General features: G+C 43.7%; 1 protein-coding gene across 1 annotated transcript; it reads right to left on the bottom strand.

The window, feature by feature from the left end:
• Positions 1–799: 799 nt before the first annotated feature.
• On the bottom strand, positions 800–9,786 carry LOC119925214 (pulmonary surfactant-associated protein D-like). Its single transcript, XM_038743309.1, has 5 exons — positions 9,680–9,786; positions 8,178–8,368; positions 5,160–5,267; positions 4,423–4,506; positions 800–1,379 (listed from the first exon to the last, which is right to left on the bottom strand). The coding sequence occupies exons 2-5, from the start codon at positions 8,365–8,367 to the stop codon at positions 1,003–1,005; spliced, it is 759 nt and encodes a 252-aa protein (XP_038599237.1). The 5' UTR covers position 8,368; positions 9,680–9,786; the 3' UTR covers positions 800–1,002.
• Between the last annotated feature and the right edge of the window lie 8,269 nt (positions 9,787–18,055).

The raw sequence follows: 18,055 nt of genomic DNA, 5'->3' as shown, positions 1-18,055 counted from the left end.
TGCAAATACGTTCAGATATGTCACCCCTCCCAACAACCCACCCCTCAAAAAAATCTCCTACTTCTGACCTGGAATGACCTCCCTCCTCAAATTCAACAGGCAATTATTCTCCCCATCTTCAAAGGTTTACTGAAGGCACATCTCCTTCCCCTCAAGAGGCCTTCCCCGAATAAGACCCACTTTTCCTCATCTACCACTCCCTTCTGTGTCACCTGATTCACCCCATTTGCACTTCCGCCCTTCCAGCCCCACAACATATGTACATACCTGTGATTTTTTTTATTTTATTTATTTTTATTGATGTCTGTCTCTCCTTCCCTAAACTGTTAGCTTGTTGTGGGCAGGGAATGTTAATTGTTGTATTTTACTTTTCCAAGCGCTTAGTACAGTGCTCTGCACACAGTAAGTATTCAATAAACATGACTGAAGAAATGAAGGAATAGCCAGAAATGCTCCTCCAGGTCACTGAACCCTCTTCTTATCTGTGGTTACCTTAAAGAGGACTTCTCTTACTTCTGAGGATTCTACTTCAGCAAAAGGAAGTTGTAAGATGGAAAGTTTGAGCTCTCCATTAAAAGTATATTTAGGCATTTTGAAAAGTCAGGTGCCATGCCCATTTATATTAATCTTGGATTCACAAGAACAACCCACAAGCTAAAGGGAGAGCCACAACTCTAAACAATTTTGATATCAACAGAGATCACGAACCAGAAGCTCATGACAATTTTTGTTACAACTCTAAACAATTTTAATATCAACAGGGATCACGAACCAGAGGCTCATGACAATTTTTGTGAAATGGTCCTGTCTGCAGGGACTCTCAGGTCAGAGAGAAACTACACAAGGCTGTATTAAAAATGCATTCGTATTCCTCTAGTAAACATCAGCAAGCCGACAGGGTTGCTTTCCTCCCAGGGAGGTATTCAGGACCCTGAAAAAATGTTAGGCTTTGAGAAATGGAGGCAGTAAATGGAGCTTCAATTACATTCTGATGCCCAGATCTTAGATTTCACAGACAATTAGCATTTTATTGTCACATGATTTGTCATTCCATTTTCCATTGGAATACAATTCTATACAGTCCTCCTCCCCACCACTGCTATTGGGCTCATTTGGGGACCAGTTGGTGTAGCTGACGGGCTTTTGATTCAGGAACCGGAAGATGCCCTCTGTCTGCTGGTCATTCATCCCAAGAAATATGGATTTGCCATGCAGATTTACCATCTGTTGCAAGGCGCTGTTCTCACTGGCAGACCCTGGAGATGCCACCAGACCGCCAGCTTCAGAACATGTCTTTTTTGCTGTCTCAAAGTTGCCTTCAGAACCAGTGGTCAGAAAGAGTTTCCCATTGGCACTTCTACCCGTTGGGAAGAGAACAGCTGCAAAGGACAGGGAAGCACAGATAAGATGAATTATTCTAGAAGTTTTTCACTTGGCACAGACCTGGGATCACATCCAAGCCGTCACCAAAACCTGCAGGTCTCAGCTCCGCAACATTGCCAAGATCCGCCCTTTCCTCTCCATCCAAATTGCTACCCTGCTCATTCAAGCTCTCATCCTATCCCGTCTGGACTACTGCACCAGCCTTCTCTCTGATCTCCCATCCTCGTGTCTCTCTCCACTTCAATCCATACTTCATGCTGCTGCCCGGACTATCTTTGTCCAGAAACGCTCTGGGCATGTTACTCCCCTCCTCAAAAACCTCCAATGGCTACCAATCAATCTGCGCATCAGGCAGAAACTCCTCACCCTAGGCTTCAAGGCTCTCCATCACCTCGCCCCCTCCTACCTCACCTCCCTTCTCTCCTTCTACTGCCCAGTCCGCACCCTCTGCTCCTCCACCGCTGATCTCCTCACCGTACCTCGCTCTCGCCTGTCCCGCCATCGACCCCCGGCCCACGTCATCCCCCGGGCCTGCAATGCTCTCCCTCTGCCCATCCGCCAAGCTAGCTCTCTTCCTCCCTTCAAGGCCCTGCTGAGAGCTCACCTCCTCCAGGAGGCCTTCCCAGACTGAGCCCCTTCCTTCCTCTCCCCCTCGTCCCCCTCTCCATCCCCCCATCTTACCTCCTTCCCTTCCCCACAGCACCTGTATATATGTATATATGGTTGTACATATTTATTACTCTATTTATTTATTTATTTTACTTGTACATATCTATCCTATTTATTTTATTTTGTTGGTATGTTTGGTTTTGTTCTCTGTCTCCCCCTTTTAGACTGTGAGCCCACTGTTGGGTAGGGACTGTCTCTATGAGTTGCCAATTTGTACTTCCCAAGCGCTTAGTACAGTGCTCTGCACATCACATAGTAAGCACTCAATAAATACGATTGATGATGATGATGATGATGTCCTGCTGATGTCTTGTCCGTATCCTGCCTCTCGCCTGGAATGCCCTCCCTCTTAATATTCATTCAATCGTATATATTGAGTGCTTACTATGTGCAGAGCACTGTACCAACTGCTTGGAAAGTACAATACAGCAATTAAGAGAGACAATCCCTGCCCATAACAGGCTCACAGTCTAGAGGTGGGGAGGCAGACATTGATACAGATAAACAGACAACGTATAAATAAATAAAATTACAGGTATATACATACAGATCCAACTGACGATCACTCCACCCACCTTCAAAGAATTATTAAAAGCACATCTTCCCCAAGAGGTCTTCCCTGACTAAGCCCTCACTGCCTCCTCTTCCACTGCCTTCTTTGTCACCCTTGCACTTGAATCTATACGCTTTATTTAACCCTCCCTTAGCCCCTCAGCACTTATTCACTTAGGTAGGAAAGTATTGTGGCCTAGTGGAAAGAGCATAGAATTGGGAGTCAGAGGACCTGGGTTTTAGTCCCGGCTCTGCCACTTATCTTCTGTGTGACTTTGGACAAGTCGCTTAACCCCTCTGGGCCTCAGTTACCTCAGCTGCAATTATAATTATGTGTAAAATGGAGATTCAATATTTGTTCTCTCTCATGTTTAAGATTGCGAAGTCCAGGTAGGACAAGGTCTGTTTCCAGTCTGATTCTCTTCTACCTACCCTAGTGCTTGGCATATAGTAGGAACCTAATGAATATCACAGTTATCATTATTATAGATTATGCCTGTCTTGTGAATTGGGCTTGTTAAGTTTGAAGGATCAGCCTAATGTGGAGATGGTGAAAAATTCCGTCTTCTATATTGGTACTTTGACAGTCTCTTTGGTAACCACACAGGTGAGGATGGTGATGGTGACGATGATATTAATATTTGTTAAGTGTTTATTAAATGCCAAGAACTGGGGTAGATACAACAGAAGAGCTTAGTACAGTGCTTTGCACACAGTAAGTGCTCAGTAAATATGATGTATAATAATAATAAGATTGGACTGAGGCTCTGTCCCACCTGGAGCTCACAGTCTACTTGAGAGGGAGGACAGGTATTTTCTGCCCATTTTACATATGAGGAAACTGAGGCACAAAGAAGTTTGATGATTTGCCCAAGATCACACAGCAGGCAAATTTCGAGGTGAGATTAAAATCTAGGCCACCTAGGATGAAGGTTTGTGTTTTTTCCTCTAGATTGTGCTGTTTCTAACTACACAAAGGTAATTACCTGTTTATTGTAGGGACTCACTGGAAGGATGTACAATTTCTTAAAAATGGAGAGGAATGAAGGTCATAAATCAAGAGGTCTGACCTCTGGCTATTCGTCCTGATTTAGGACTTTAGACAACATACCCTTTCTCTCTGTTTCTTTATTTCCTCACCTATAATACATCCAGCTAAGGTTCTGGTTATTCCTATTTTCCTTTTTAATAAGGAGATAGGGAAGCATGGCCCAGTGAAAAGAACATAGGCTAGGGATTCAGAGAACCTGGGTTCTAATCCCACCTCTACCTTTTGTCTGCTGTGTAGTCTTGGGCAAGTCACTTAACTTCTCTGTGCCTCAGTTACCTCATCTATAAAATGAGGATTAAGACTGTGAACCTGTGTGGGACGGGGACCGTGACCTACCTGATTATCTGGTATCTAACCCAGTGCTTAGTACAGTGCCTGGCACAGAGTAAATGCTTAACCTATACCATAAATACAGGTAGGAAGATAGTTTTGCTCTCTCTGGAGTTTGTTCTTAGTCTCCTTGAAGGCAAATAGAGTTATGAGATATAAAAAAGTGTGAACAATGCTGGAGACTGATGCTGGAAGTTAAGTTGTGGGCGTAAAGTGTCATGGATCCACTGTGAGGAGAACATCAGTCAATCATTCAATCGTATTTCATTTACTGTGTGAGGACCACTGTACTAAGCACTTGGGGAGTAAACCATACCGACATAACAGACACATTCCCTGCCCACAACGAGTTTACAGTCTAGAGAACATCTGAGAAACCTAGGCAGAAAAGGCATTCCTGAAATCGAGCAGCTGAACCATTCAGCTGATTTACTTACCCTTTTGGATTTTGTTGATTGTAGCTTGTAGACTCTTCATTTCAGCTTGTAAAGCACTCATTTGGGCTCTAAGCTGATTAATTTCTGAAAATGACAAAAGGCCATTAGCACTATAGAATTCTGCCCCTAGGAAGCTCTGAAAGGCCCTTTGCCACTGAACTGCTTGCCACTTCTCTGCTGTGTGGCCTTGGGCAAATCATTTCAGTTCTCTGTGCCCCAGTAACTGCATCTGTAAAATAGGGATTGAGACTGTAAACTCCATATGGGACAGGGACTGTGGCCCATCTAATGAACTTGTATCTACCCTAGTGATCAGTACAGTGCTTGGCACAAAGTAATTGCTTAACAAATACCATAAAAACAAAAAGCTTGTCATTTTACAATTTCACAACACCAGCCAGTGCTGAAGTTGCGATCTCGACTGGACATTGTGAAAAATTCAGTTCCTCGGGCAAGACCTTGTTGGGAGACTGCTACCATCCAAGTGGCAGATTGCAAGATTCCAGGCTTCAGAGGCAATAGAGTACCTTAGATGCTTCCTTCCCCTTGCACTTCCTTTCCTTTTATTTTCTATCATTCATTAGTCATTGCTCCTCTATAGCAGTGGTTTCTTGGAAATAGGGCAAAACCCAGACATTTGGAAGACTCCCGTTCCTCCTTCACTCCTTTCTCCCTGCCCAGAATTTTGGCCTGTGCCCTTTCCTTCCCCTAGACAAGAAGACAAGCAGACAACATACCATTACCTCCACTGTCTCCCTTCTGTCCTTTGAGGCCAGAGACACCTTTGTCTCCCTTTGTTCCAGGGGGCCCAAGTTTTCCCGGAGGACCCAGTGTCCCTCTGGCTCCTTGTTGGTGGAGGGAGGAGAGAAGGAGGAAATGGGGAAGAGAGAGAGAGAAAGGAATAAGAAATGATTGACATTCCCAGCAAATTCACTTTCTGGCAGCTAAAGAGACTGTCATGGCTCTCAGGCTCTTAACCAGCTGTGCCCGGCTCCTAGAGGGGCTGATAAACTTGCCCCTAAGCATCTGGGTGAATCCAGTAAGGCTCTGGAAGATAATCCATAAGAGAAGTGAGGGGTCCTGAGGGAATTCAGCTTGGACTTTGGAGTCTTGCCCACTATCTTGTGGCTTAATGGAAAGAGCACCGGCTTGGGGATCAGAGGTCGTGGGTTCTAATCCTGGCTCTGCCATTTGTCAGCTGTGTGACTTTGAGCAAGTCACTTAACTTCCCTGTGCCTCAGTTACCTCATCTGTAAAATGGGGATTAAGACTGTGAACCCCATGTGGGACAACCTGTTTACCTTGTATCTAACCCAGCACCTAAAACAGTGCTTGGGACATAGTAAGTGCTTAACAAATACCATTATTATTAATATTATTATTATCTGACCCTATTTCTAACTCACACTGCATTTTAGCAGAAACAGACAACCTGCAGATCTGGGGATGAATTTAGAATAAATGAATGAATTTAGAATGGCTTCATTCACTCATCATATCATCATCTAACAATGCCACAAGCAAACTAATGCCGTCAGTCAGCTAGTCAGCAAAAACTGAGAGTGCTCTGGAGTTACTGGTGTACACACACACACACACACATGCACACACACACACACACAAACACACACACACATATACACACTCCCGTACACCCCCGTACACACAAGAAGCCAGATCTGATAATGTGGGGAGCTGGAGCCAGGAAGGTTGAATTTGAATTTTTAGTGTTTTAAGTCATCAGCTTAGACTGTGAGCCCACTGTTGGGTAGGAACTGTCTCTATGTGTTGCCAACTTGTACTTCCCAAGTGCTTAGTACAGTTCTCTGCACATAGTAAGCGCTCAATAAATATGATTGATTGATCAGCTCTGCTATTCCTGAATGAGAAAGAGGCATCTGTCGCTGAACCTCATTCGGGACTCTTGAGAATATGTTTAAAAAATTCTCTGGGCTTTCCATTGGAAAGGGACCCTCAGAGACAAAATACCTCACCTACATTAGCTGGGGCGATTGGGCTTATCTTTGGCTAGGGTACTTCATTCACTCATTCAATCATATTTATTGAGCACTTACCACATGCAGAGCACTGTACTAAGCACTTGGAAAGTACAGTTCAGCAACAAGTAGAGACAATCCCTGCCCACACCGGGCTCACAGTCTAGAAAGGGGGAGACAAGCATCAAAACAAGTAAACAGGCATCAGTAGCATCAATATAAAGAAATATAATTATAGATATATACACATCATTAATAAAAATAAATAGAATTATAAATATGTACATATATACACACCAGTGCTGTGGGGCAGGGAGTGGGGGTAGAGCACAGGGAGCAAGTGGGGAGGGTGGGAGGGGGAGCAGAGGAAAAGGGGGGCTTAGTAAGGGAAGACCTCCTGGGGGATGTAAGCTTTCAGTAGGGCTTTTAAGGGGGGAAGTGTGCTAATTTGGCCAATTTGAGGAGGGAGGGAGTTCCAGACCAGAGGTAGGACGTGGGCCAGGGGTTGATGGTGGGACAGACGAGAACGAGGCACAGTGAGAAGGATAAAGCCAGTCCCAATAAGAGAGCCTGACACTACCCAGTAGTGTAGCCCAGGGCTACAAAGAGTAACACCTCTTACCCCCACGCACTTTGAAGAAGGCCATGGGTTGGGATCCTTGGCTGGAGACCCATATCCACTCAGGATGGACAGAGAAGGCCTCGGAGATATTTGGTGGGATACTGAACAAAAGTGACCAAAAGACATTTGGTAACTCTACCTTCGTACATGAATACTGCACAGGAACTGCCTGATCTCTGGGACCTGTGGCAGAAACTAAGTGATGTGCTGAAAATACAGGGAGCAACTTCATATTTTGTTCTCCCACTTCCTTGTTGAGGGACCTGAAAACTGGGACACTGTCATAACCAAAGGAGCACAGATCTGGTAATCAGGAGACTAGCCTGCTGTGTCACCCTGGGCAAGTCACTTATTTTTCTTTAGACTCTGAGCTCCCAGTGCTTAGAACAGTGCTTTGCACATAGTAAGCACTTAACAACTGCCATCATCGTTATTATTATGTGGGTTATTATTATCTTGTATCTACTCCAGGTCTTAGTAAAGTGCCTGATACATAGTAAGTGCTTAACAAATACCACATTTATTATGATTCTCTAGGTCTCAGTTTCCCCATCTGTACAAGGAGATTAAATGCCTGTTCTCTCTCCCTGTGTGGTACAGGAACTACTGTGTCTGATCTGATTGCATTGCATCTTTCCCATGCTTAACATTGTGCTTTGCACATAGAAAGCACTTAAATATTATTATTACTATTCCTGGGGATGTGGTGAGGAATAAGTAATACAATGAGAACAAAGTCTAGAGCTAAACATTAATATGTGTATTGATTACAGTGAATATTATTAATTATTATTATAATTAATAATAGTAATTATGGTACTTGTTAAGTGCTTACTATTTGCCAAGTACTGTTCTAAGTGCTGAGGTAGATACAAGTTAATCAGGTTGGACACAGTCCCTGTGCCCCATGGGACTTACACTCTTACTCCCATTTTCCAGATGAAGTCACTGAGGCCCGGAGAAGTTAAGTGACTTGTCCAAGGTCACACAGCAGACATGTGGCGGAGCTGGGGCTAGAACCCACATCCTTCCGATTCCCAGGCCTGTGGTCTATCCACTACACCATGTAAAATTGATCAATAGGGAGCTATTAATATAAATTACTAAATGATAGTGAGAAAGTCTCAGTCTCTTACCTTGGTCACCTTTTTCTCCTTTTGATCCCTCCTTTCCATCTCTGCCCGGTAACCCATTGCTCCCAGGCAGTCCACAGGGAACAACCATGCAGGAGTTCCCTTTCTGTTCACAGCTGCAGGCATTTGGGCTGGAAGCCACTTCCAGAAATAACCCCATCAAGAGGGCCTGGAGAACCTGAAGAAGGTTCATTCTGCGAGTCCCAGAGAAGAGAGAACGGAAGCGTTATCAAAAATGCAGTGGTGTGTTCCCGGCCGAAACCCAGAGTCAGGGTCATTCAGCATTTTTCATCAGGAAACCCTCGAGACACTTACAAAGGTGCTATCAGTGATCCGTGCTTTAAAAGCTAAAGCTTTTAAGGGAGTGTTCTCCCTGGACAGACCCCCTCATTTCCAAAATGGCAGTATCAGATAAACGAAGATGGAGGAGGGAAGACAGCTTTAGAACTCATAACTACATTCATACCAATAATTTCCTTGTCTCCAAAGTCTAGTCCATTTGGAATAACTAGTCGAAGCAAAATTTTAATTTACAAATGGAAACCACCTATCTTGGAAGCTCAACTAGAATTCCCAAGGGTTTTAACCTAGGTGGCAAATGCCGGGTTGGAGAAGATGTTTTCTGTGGGTCTTGGGTAGAGTAAAGCAAGATGGCATCTGGATTCCTCAGGCACTTGTGTCACAGTGAAGCCACCTGGGCACATTGACCCAGATTTTAAGAAAGGTCAAGGGATGTGAGAATAAACCCAGAGGGTGAAAATCCAATCAAGTACCTTTCTTTACCGAGAAAATCCTAATGAAAAAGAGCTAAAAAAATCAATCAAAAATTATTAGACTATGTGAACTGAATCCACTTTTGAGCAACAATTTGGCTTGGGAGTCAGATGGACCTGGGTTCTAATCCCAGCTCCACCGTGTGTTTGCTGAGTGACCTTGGGGAAGTCACTTAACTTTTCTGGGCCCAAGTTACCTCTTCTGTAAAATGGAGATTAAGGCTGTAAACTCTATGTGGGACAGGGACTGCATCAAACCTGATTTGTTTTTATCTACCACAGTGCTTAGTACAGTGCCTGGCACATGGTAAATGATTAACAAATACCATTAAAAAATAGTTGTTTCCCCTAGGTTGAGGGACAGATTATGTCCATTTCCAGTTTGATGCCTGATCATCAAAAGCCAAAGAGCCACTGGAGTAACCATTGCTCAATATTTGCTTTGCTTTTCTTTGTAAAGGGTTGATTTCTGAGAAAAGTTAATGTCCACACTTAGAGAGGTCAGGGAACTATGTACACAGAGAAATTCTTCCGATAAGCCAGACCCTATAAGAACGTAGCAGGGGAAATGACCAGTGTTAAACAGTGACATCCGGCACGGGGTGGGCAAATTTACTGTTCCTCTACTTGCCCGCCCACCAGCAAAAATTGTCAAGCTCACCAGAAGCTGAAAGTAGGTCATGTTTCTCAGGATCCTCCTCCCTGGGGCTCCCTTTGATGTTTGAAATTTACCGTATTGTGGAGGGCGGGAGATGCCAAATCTCCGGGTCATTTATCCGAAGCTGAGGTGAGAGGTCACTGCTGCCTGTATGACAGCTCCCTAGTTCTTCTCCAACAGACCAGCTAACGGGAGGGTGAGTGAGAAGATGTAATAATAATAATAATAATTATGGTATTTGTTAAGCGCTTACTGTGTACAAGGCACTGTACTAAGTGCTGGGGTGGATACAAACAAATAGAGTTGGACACAGTCCCTGTCCCATATGAGGCTCGCAGCTGTTTTATAGGCGAGATAACTGAGGTCCAGAGAAGTGAAGTGACTTGTCCAAGGCCACACAGCAGACAAGTGGTGGAGGTAGAATTAGAACCCATGACCTTCAGATTCCCAGGCCTCTGCTCTATCCACTAAACCATCCTGCTTCTCATGCTGCTTCTCACAAGCTCAGCTGCCCTCCTGTACCTCTCACAATTCCCCAGGACTTGTATCACCAGGATGGAAGGGCTCAGATACCAGCACCTGGATTCGCGCATGGATCCTTGGCTACTGTCCACTTTCAGTGGGAAGAGCGTGGGTCTGGGAATCATAGAATCTAGGGCCTCTGACTTCTATTCCCAGCTCTGCCACTTGTCTGCTGTGTGGGACTGGGCAAGTCATTTAACTTCCCTGTGCCTCAGTTTCCTCATCTATAAAATCGGAATGCAATACCTCTTCCCCTTCATCCTTATACTCTGAGCCCCATAACGATGAGGGACTGTATCCAACCTGATTATCTTATATTCACCCCCTTACTTAGGCCAGTGTTTGGCATATAGGAAGCACATAATCCCACAGTTATTATTATTATTATTATTGAAAATTATTTCAATTTAAGGAGCTGAGACAAAGAAAACTCTAGAGAAAGTTAGGAGTAGAACCACAGGGCTCAAACTCGAGAGGGAAGCCAACTCTCACCTTTAGTTCTGCTCTAGTTTCTTGGGTCTTTTGCATTGTGCTTCAGCTTTCAGGATGGGATCAGGCATTGTGTTTTTGAGCTATGAACTTTTGGATGAAGCTGATTTTTTATTTGGACAGAAATAACCGGGGCTTGCTCACTCATTCCCGGTTACTCCGTCCCCTTGCGTCCCATTGAGGGCCCATTCACTCTCTCTTCTCCATCACTTACACACCTGGATATGTACTTCTTAAGCACTTGATATTCACCCCACCCTCAGCTCCACAGCACTTACATACATACCTTCAAACATTCGCATTTCCTACTTTCCCAAGCACTTAATACAGTGGTCTACGCACAGTAAGCTTTAAGTAAATACAATCGAATCTGATGATGAATGATGTTACTCCTTCTAGATTTCAGTAAATATGATCGAACTAGATGATGTTACTCCCTCTAGATTGAAAGCTCATTCATTCATTCATTCATTAGATCACATTTATTGAGTGCTTAATGTACAGATCAATTGTACTAAGTGCTTGGGAAAGAACACTGTAACAATAAACAGTCACATTCCCTGTAGTTCCTTGTGGGCGTGAGGGTCTACCAACTCTGTTTTACTGTACTCTCTCAAGCTCTTAGAACAGTAGTGGGCACACAGTAAGAGCTCAGTAAATACCATTGATTGATTGGTTGAACTGATATATCAATCAATAGAATTTATGGGGTCCCTACTATGCTCCCAGCACTGTACTAAGAGCTTGGGAAAGTACAGCAGAATTAATGGGCATGATCCCTGCCCCCCAGGAATTTATAAATAACACTGTGAAATTCACTTTATACCAACTCTGTCTAGATTATTTTAGGAAATATCTTTAGTCATTGCTCTATTTGGTTATCCTATCTACCTGTATTTTATTTTGTGGAATTTATTAAGCATTTACTATATGCCAGGAACTGCACAAAATGCAGGGGAAGATACAAAATCATCAGATTGGGCACAATCCCTGACCTACATAGGGCTCATAGTCTTAATCCCTATTTTACAGATGAGGTAACTGAGGCCCAGAGCAGCTAAGTGACTGGTCCAAGGTCACACAGTCCACAAGTGGTCGAAATGGGATTTGAAGTCAGGTCCTCTGATTCCCAGGCCCTTGCTCTTTCCACTAGGCTGTGAGCTCCACATGTTCCATGGACTGTGTCCAACAGGATTAACGTTCATCTACCCCAGCCCTTAGTACAGAGCGTGGCACACAGTAAGTGTTTAACAAAAACCATTAAAAAAAAGGAAGTCATTCTAAACAGTCTCTTTCTGTGTCCCTATGCTGACTGCAAGCAAGAACCTCAACCCTCAGAGACTCAGATTGCTGCTATACTCTGCCATTCCCTTTTATTCTGACATCCCCTCTTCTCATCATCTCCTAACTTTCTTGTCTGGTCTGTTCGGTAGAACCTGCAATCATAATCAGTCTAATAGCATAGGACATTTGGTTTATGAGAATGATCACCTTTCATCTTCAGGAACATGAAAATGCCACCATCACTGGACCACTCCCAGCCAAAAGCCCAGCACGACTTAACAAACTGATTCAGAACAATAGGCAAAGGGAAGAAAGGAAAGGTCAGACAAGGTGTCTGAAATCTACCTTGTTTAGTAAAATCTGGGTTTTGCTTGTTGTGGTTTTTTTTTTTGTTAGCGATGTGGAGATTAGCTTCGTTCAATTGCTTCTTCTCCAGCCTTTCTTGTCCTGCAGAAGGTAAGTCCTTTGCTCCCACTGCCTATAATGCCAGGAAATGGTCTAGCTGTCAGGAGAGAGGAATAGTAAACTATCCTCAGACACTCAACACTGGAACCAGCAGGTGGAAATCCAGAGTGCAAAGGTCATTTTGCTCTCCCTGGAAATGAAACTGTGTTCATCTCTGGGTCAGAGCAGCCTGGCTAAAGTTTGATGATGAAGGCGGATCTGGAGTCACAGGACTTGAGAGCCAGCTAAGCCTTGAGAAGCAGTCAGCCCGAGAAACAATGTGGTCTTGGGGGAAAAACATAAGCCTGGGAGTTAGGAGGCCGAGGTTTTAAGCCTGGATCTGCCACTTATGACCTTGAGCAATCACTTCACTTGTCAGTGCCTCAGTTTCCTCAGCTGGTAAACTGGAGATCAATATCTGTTCTCTTTCCCCCTTTTTCTGTAAGTGAGTCCTGTGAGGGATGGGGATTGTGTCTGACCTGTTTAGAGTGGCTGTCCTCCCAATGCCTGGCCCACATTGAGCATTTACCAAATACAACAGTTGCTATTAGCCAGGTGAGGGGTCTGGGAATTCATTCAATTGGATAGCTTGAATGGGATTATTCCTTCATTTTTTGGTAGATACAAGCTGGCAATTTCACTCAGGATCAAACTGGAAAATCACCTCTTACACCAAAAGTCTGTTTGCTGCTTACCGAGGGTTAATGTTTCCTTTTAAAATGTCAGTCACCTGATTCTGGCAAAAGGCACCTGAATGGGTTTGGCATATGTTTCCCTAGAAACGACCCTGCGGCGGGTTCCTTGCTGCACCCCAGTTTATTTAATGCTCTGACCTTACCAGTAATAATACTACTATTAATAATAATGGTACTTGTTAAGCCCTTACTATGTGCCAAGGATATTCTAAGTGCTGGGATAAATACAAGTTAATCAAGTTGGACACAGTCGCTGTCCCACATGGGGGTACACACTCTTAGTACCCATTTTACAGAAGACGTAGCTGAGGCCCAGAGAAATGAAGCTATGTTACCAATTTACTTCCCAAGCACTTAGTACAGAGCTCTCCACACTGTAAGCACTCAGTAAATATGATTGAATGAATGAAGTGACTTGTCTGAGGTCACACAGTAAACAAGAGATGGAGCAAGGATTAGAACCCAGGCCCTTCTGACTCGCGGGTCTGTGCTCTATCCACTAAGCCATGCTGCTCCTACACAGAAGAGCAATAGAAAAGGGCCAGAGGTAATCAGGACTTAATGAGAATATCCGATAAGAGACAGGATCAGGGCAGGTCAATCAATCAATCATATTTATTGAGCACTTACTGTGTGCAGAGCACTGAACTAAGTGCTTGGAAGAGTACAACACAGATAGACAAATTCCCTGTGCAGGACAGTCTAGAGGACGAGTTTACAGTCAAGAGGCAGATATCCCAACAGCTGTGGTTAGAGACTTGGCTGCAGAGATAGCAATGTTGTTTGTCAGCTTTCCACTTCCTCTTCCAACAAGTCTTCCCTAATTCATTCCCGGAATCCAGGTCATATAAATCCATCAGCAATTTCTAGCACTGATGAATTTGCTTATATTGTTCCTCAGCACTTTTGTGTAGCTTTATTCAGCTCTACCTTCAGGTATTTATCTCAAATATTCTCTTAGTAATATTTTTTGATCTATCTCTTCCACTAGAGTGTAAACCCTCTGTAGGAAGGGAATGTGTCATTAATTTTCTATGAACTTGCCTATAATAATAATAATAATAATAATAATGGCATTTATTAAGCGCTTACTATGTGCAAAGCACTGTTCTAAGCACGGGGGAGTTTACAAGGTGATCAGGTTGTCCCACGGGGGACTCACAGTCTTAATCCCCATTTTCCAGATGAGGTAACCGAGGCCTAGAGAAGTGAAGTGACTTGCCCAAAGTAACACAGCTGACAAGTGGTGGAGCCGGGATTTGAACCCATGACATCTGACTCCAAAGCCCGGGCTCTTTCCACTGAGCCACGCTGCTTCTCTGCTTCACTGCTTCACTGCTTCACTTCTGCCTAGTGTGTAGTACAGTGCATTGCATTCTAAGGGCCTTCAAAAAATATTGTTATTATTACCCAAGGAAACTGAATAATGGAGGCTTATCTAAGTGGTGTAGGAGTCTCAAAAATGTGCTCCAATCTTAGATTGTGAGTCTCTTGGGGGCCAGAAAACTGTATCCATATCTCATCTTTTTTCCCAGTATTTAGTAGAGTTCTTTTTGCATAGTAAGCACTTTAATAAGTACTATTAATATCAGTTTTATATGCAGAGCATAGAAGAAATTGTACTTCAGTATCATTCACACAGATTAAATCATACCATCTTTACATATGAATATGAAGGATGGCAACAATCACACATACACATGTTCGCCCTCAGAAAAGCAGCATGGCCTAGTCGATAGACCATAGGGCCTGGAAGTCAGAAGGACCAGGGTTCTAATCCTGGCTCTTCCAATTGCTTGCTGTTTGACCTTGGGCAACTTACTTCACTTCTCTGTGCCCCAGTTACCTCACCTGTAAAGTGGGAATTAAATCCTCCTCCTTCCAATTTAGGCCGTAAGCCCCAGGTGGGGCAGTGTCTGTGTCCAACCTGATAAACTTATTATTAGAAACCGTGCTTGACACATAGTAAATGCTTGCAAATATCATAAAAAAGAGCTCTGAATAGTGATCAGTAAATACTCCTGATTGATTGACTGATTCCCTTCCCCCACTAACTGTAATAAAGTTCTATAATAATAATGATTGTGGTATTTGTTAGGCACTTACAATGTTCCAGGTGCCGGGTTAGTTACAAGTTAATGAGGTTGGACACCCACGTGGGGCTCAAAGTCTTAATCCCCATTTTACAGATGAGGTAATTGAGACAACAGAGAAGTTAAGTGACTTTGCCCAGTGTCATACAGCAGACAGGTGGTGGGGCTGGATTAGAATCCAGGTCCTTCTTATTCCCAGGCCCATGCTCTATCCACTAGGCTACACTGCTTCTCCAGATGTGTAGTTGAAGATAGAGCAACGCCATTCGCCAGTATCATCATCAATGGTATTTACCGTTGTTGGGTAGGGATTGCCTCTATCCATTGCCAAATTGCACTTTCCAAGTGCTTAGTTCAGTTCTCTGCACACAGTAAGCGCTCAATAAATATGATGAATGAATGAATGAATTTACTGAGAACTTTTCATCATCATCATCAGTGGTATTTATTGAGCACTTACTATGGGCAGAGCACTGCACTAAGTGCTTGGAAGAGTACAACAGAGGTGGCAGACATGTTCCCTGCCCACAATGAGCTTATAGTCTCGAGATGATCTAGTGTCTGAGCGGCCCTACAAAGGGACACAATGATCATCTAACAGGACAATAGGATAGAGAAGCAACGTGGCTCAGTGGAAAGAGCATGGGTTTTGGAGTCAGAGGTCATGGGTTCAAATCCCGGCTCTGCCAATTGTCAGCTGTGTGACTTTGGGCAAGTCACTTCACTTCTCTGTGCCTCAGTTACCTCATCTGTAAAATGGGGATTAAGACTGTGAGCCCCCCTCATCACCTTGTAGCCTCCCCAGCGCTTAGAACAGTGCTTTGCACACAGTAAGCACTTAATAAATGCCCTTATTATTAATATATTCTCAGCTCTACAGTGTGTAGAGACTGTGAGACCTTCTAGATGCAGCTGTGCTCTTCCTGGCAGCAAAGGAGGGGGGGTTGCTCATTCTTTCCCTCTATATATGGACCCACACATATATCTGTGTGACTATATGCATATAATAATATTAATAATGGTATTTGTTAAGCGCTTACTATGTGCAAAGCACTGTTCTAAGCACTGGGGGGGATACAAGGTGATCAGGTTGTCCCAAGTGGGGCTCACAGTCTTAATCCCCATTTTACAGATGAGGTAACAGGCTCAGAGTGTCAGAATTGTCAGAATTTGACACTTGCCCAAATTCTCACAACAGACATGTGGCAGAGTCAGGATTAGAACCCACGACCTCTGACTCCCAAGCCCGTGCTCTTTCCACTGAGCCATGCTGCCCAGTATATACTGCCCAGGTTGCTAAAGTACTTTGATATTCAATACTTACTGTCCCACAATGTTTATGTGAATATACTACTAAAACTACTACTAATATTTATTAAGTGTTTACTATGTGCCAAGCACTGTACTAAGTACTGGAGGAGATGCAGGATAATCAGGTCCCAAATGGGGCTCACTATCTGAGGAGGGAGAATCCACATTTTGCAGCTGAGGCACAGAGAACTCTAGTGACTTGTCCAAGGTCACACAGCAGGTAAGTTCCTCCAGTCAGGATTAGAACCCAGGTCATTATATTCTACTATTTCTCCTATCCTAATCTAGTTTACCTAATCTAGATAATGTCTATCTCCCCTTATAGACTGTAAGCTCCTAGTGGGTCAGGGAATGTGTCTACCAACTGTGTTGTACTTTCCCAAGTGCTTAGTATAGTTCTCTGCACAAGGTAAGCATTCAATAAATCTAATTGATTAACTGATTGATTTGATTTATCCCTCAAAACTAGTAAACATTGATGACATCTTCTTCTATCCACTCACTGGGCTGGATGTTCAGTGATACTTTTTTATGTCATGAAGATCACTCAAGCGATCAATGGTATTTTTTGAGTGCTTACCCTGTGAAGAACACTGTTCTTGGCACTTGGAGAATACAATACAACAGAACTGGTAGACATGTTCCCAGCCCATTAGGAGTTTACAGTCTAGAGGGGGAAGGGCTAATGCTAATGGTGATGATAATAATAATAATGATGATAATAATAATCATGGTATTTATTAAGGGCTTGCTATGTGTCAAGAAGTGGGGTATATCCAAGATAATCAGGTGGAACACAGTCCCTGTCCCACTTGGGGATCACAGTCTAAGGATTTGATGGGAATTGCGAGTCAAGTCAAGAGAGAAGCAGTGTAGCCTAATGGTGAGAGGAAATGCCTGGGAGTCAGAGGACTTGGGTTCTAATCCCAGTTCTGCCACTTGTCTGCTGTGTGACCTTGGGCAAACAATTTAACTTTTCTGTGCCTCAGTCTTCCTGTTCTCACGTCTACTTAGACCGTGAGCCCTGTGCAGGACAGGAACTGTGTCCAACCTAATTAACTTTTATCTACCCCAGCGCTTAGAACAGTGTTGGACACTGTTTATAAGCACTTAACAAATATCATAAAATAACTCAAAAGTCTCCAAAGAGCAGGAGTGACACATGGATGTGTTTACTTACTGGGGTGCTAACTGCTCTAGTGTGGGGTGGGCTAAGCCCTGGGGTCAATTCAATTCAATCAGAGTAGATACATTCTCCATCCCACATGGAGCTCACAATAATAATAATAATAATAATGATAATGGCATTTCTTAAGCACTTACTATGTACCAAGCACTGTTCTAAGCACTGGGGTAGATACAAGGTAATCAGGTTGTCCCATATGAGGCTCACAGTCTTAATCCCCATTTTACAGACAAGGTAACTGAGGCACAGAGAAGTTCAGTCACTTGCCTAAGATCACACAGCAGACATCTGGTGGATCCAGGATTAGAACCCACATCCTCTGACTCCGAAGTCCGTGATCTTGCCACTAGGCCATTGGGATGCTCTGATTTTCCTCTTCACATAGCAGTGGCAACTAGAGCTGTCTTCGGATTCCTCTGGAATTGT

The sequence above is a fragment of the Tachyglossus aculeatus genome, chromosome 3 (assembly GCF_015852505.1).
Source record: "Tachyglossus aculeatus isolate mTacAcu1 chromosome 3, mTacAcu1.pri, whole genome shotgun sequence".
Classification (NCBI taxonomy): domain Eukaryota; kingdom Metazoa; phylum Chordata; class Mammalia; order Monotremata; family Tachyglossidae; genus Tachyglossus; species Tachyglossus aculeatus.
The sequence above is the reverse complement of the archived record's forward strand: the minus strand, read 5'-3'. Positions and strand labels throughout refer to the sequence as shown.

Coding starts and splice junctions, on each gene's coding strand:
- LOC119925214 (XM_038743309.1), bottom strand. CDS start 8,367: ATGAACCTTCTTCAGGTTCTCCAGGCCCTCTTGATGGGGTTATTTCTG. Junction 5,268..8,177: donor AGGAGAAAAAGGTGACCAAG/GTAAGAGACTGA, acceptor TCCACCAACAAG/GAGCCAGAGGGACACTGGGT. Junction 4,507..5,159: donor GGGAGACAGTGGAGGTAATG/GTATGTTGTCTG, acceptor TGTCATTTTCAG/AAATTAATCAGCTTAGAGCC.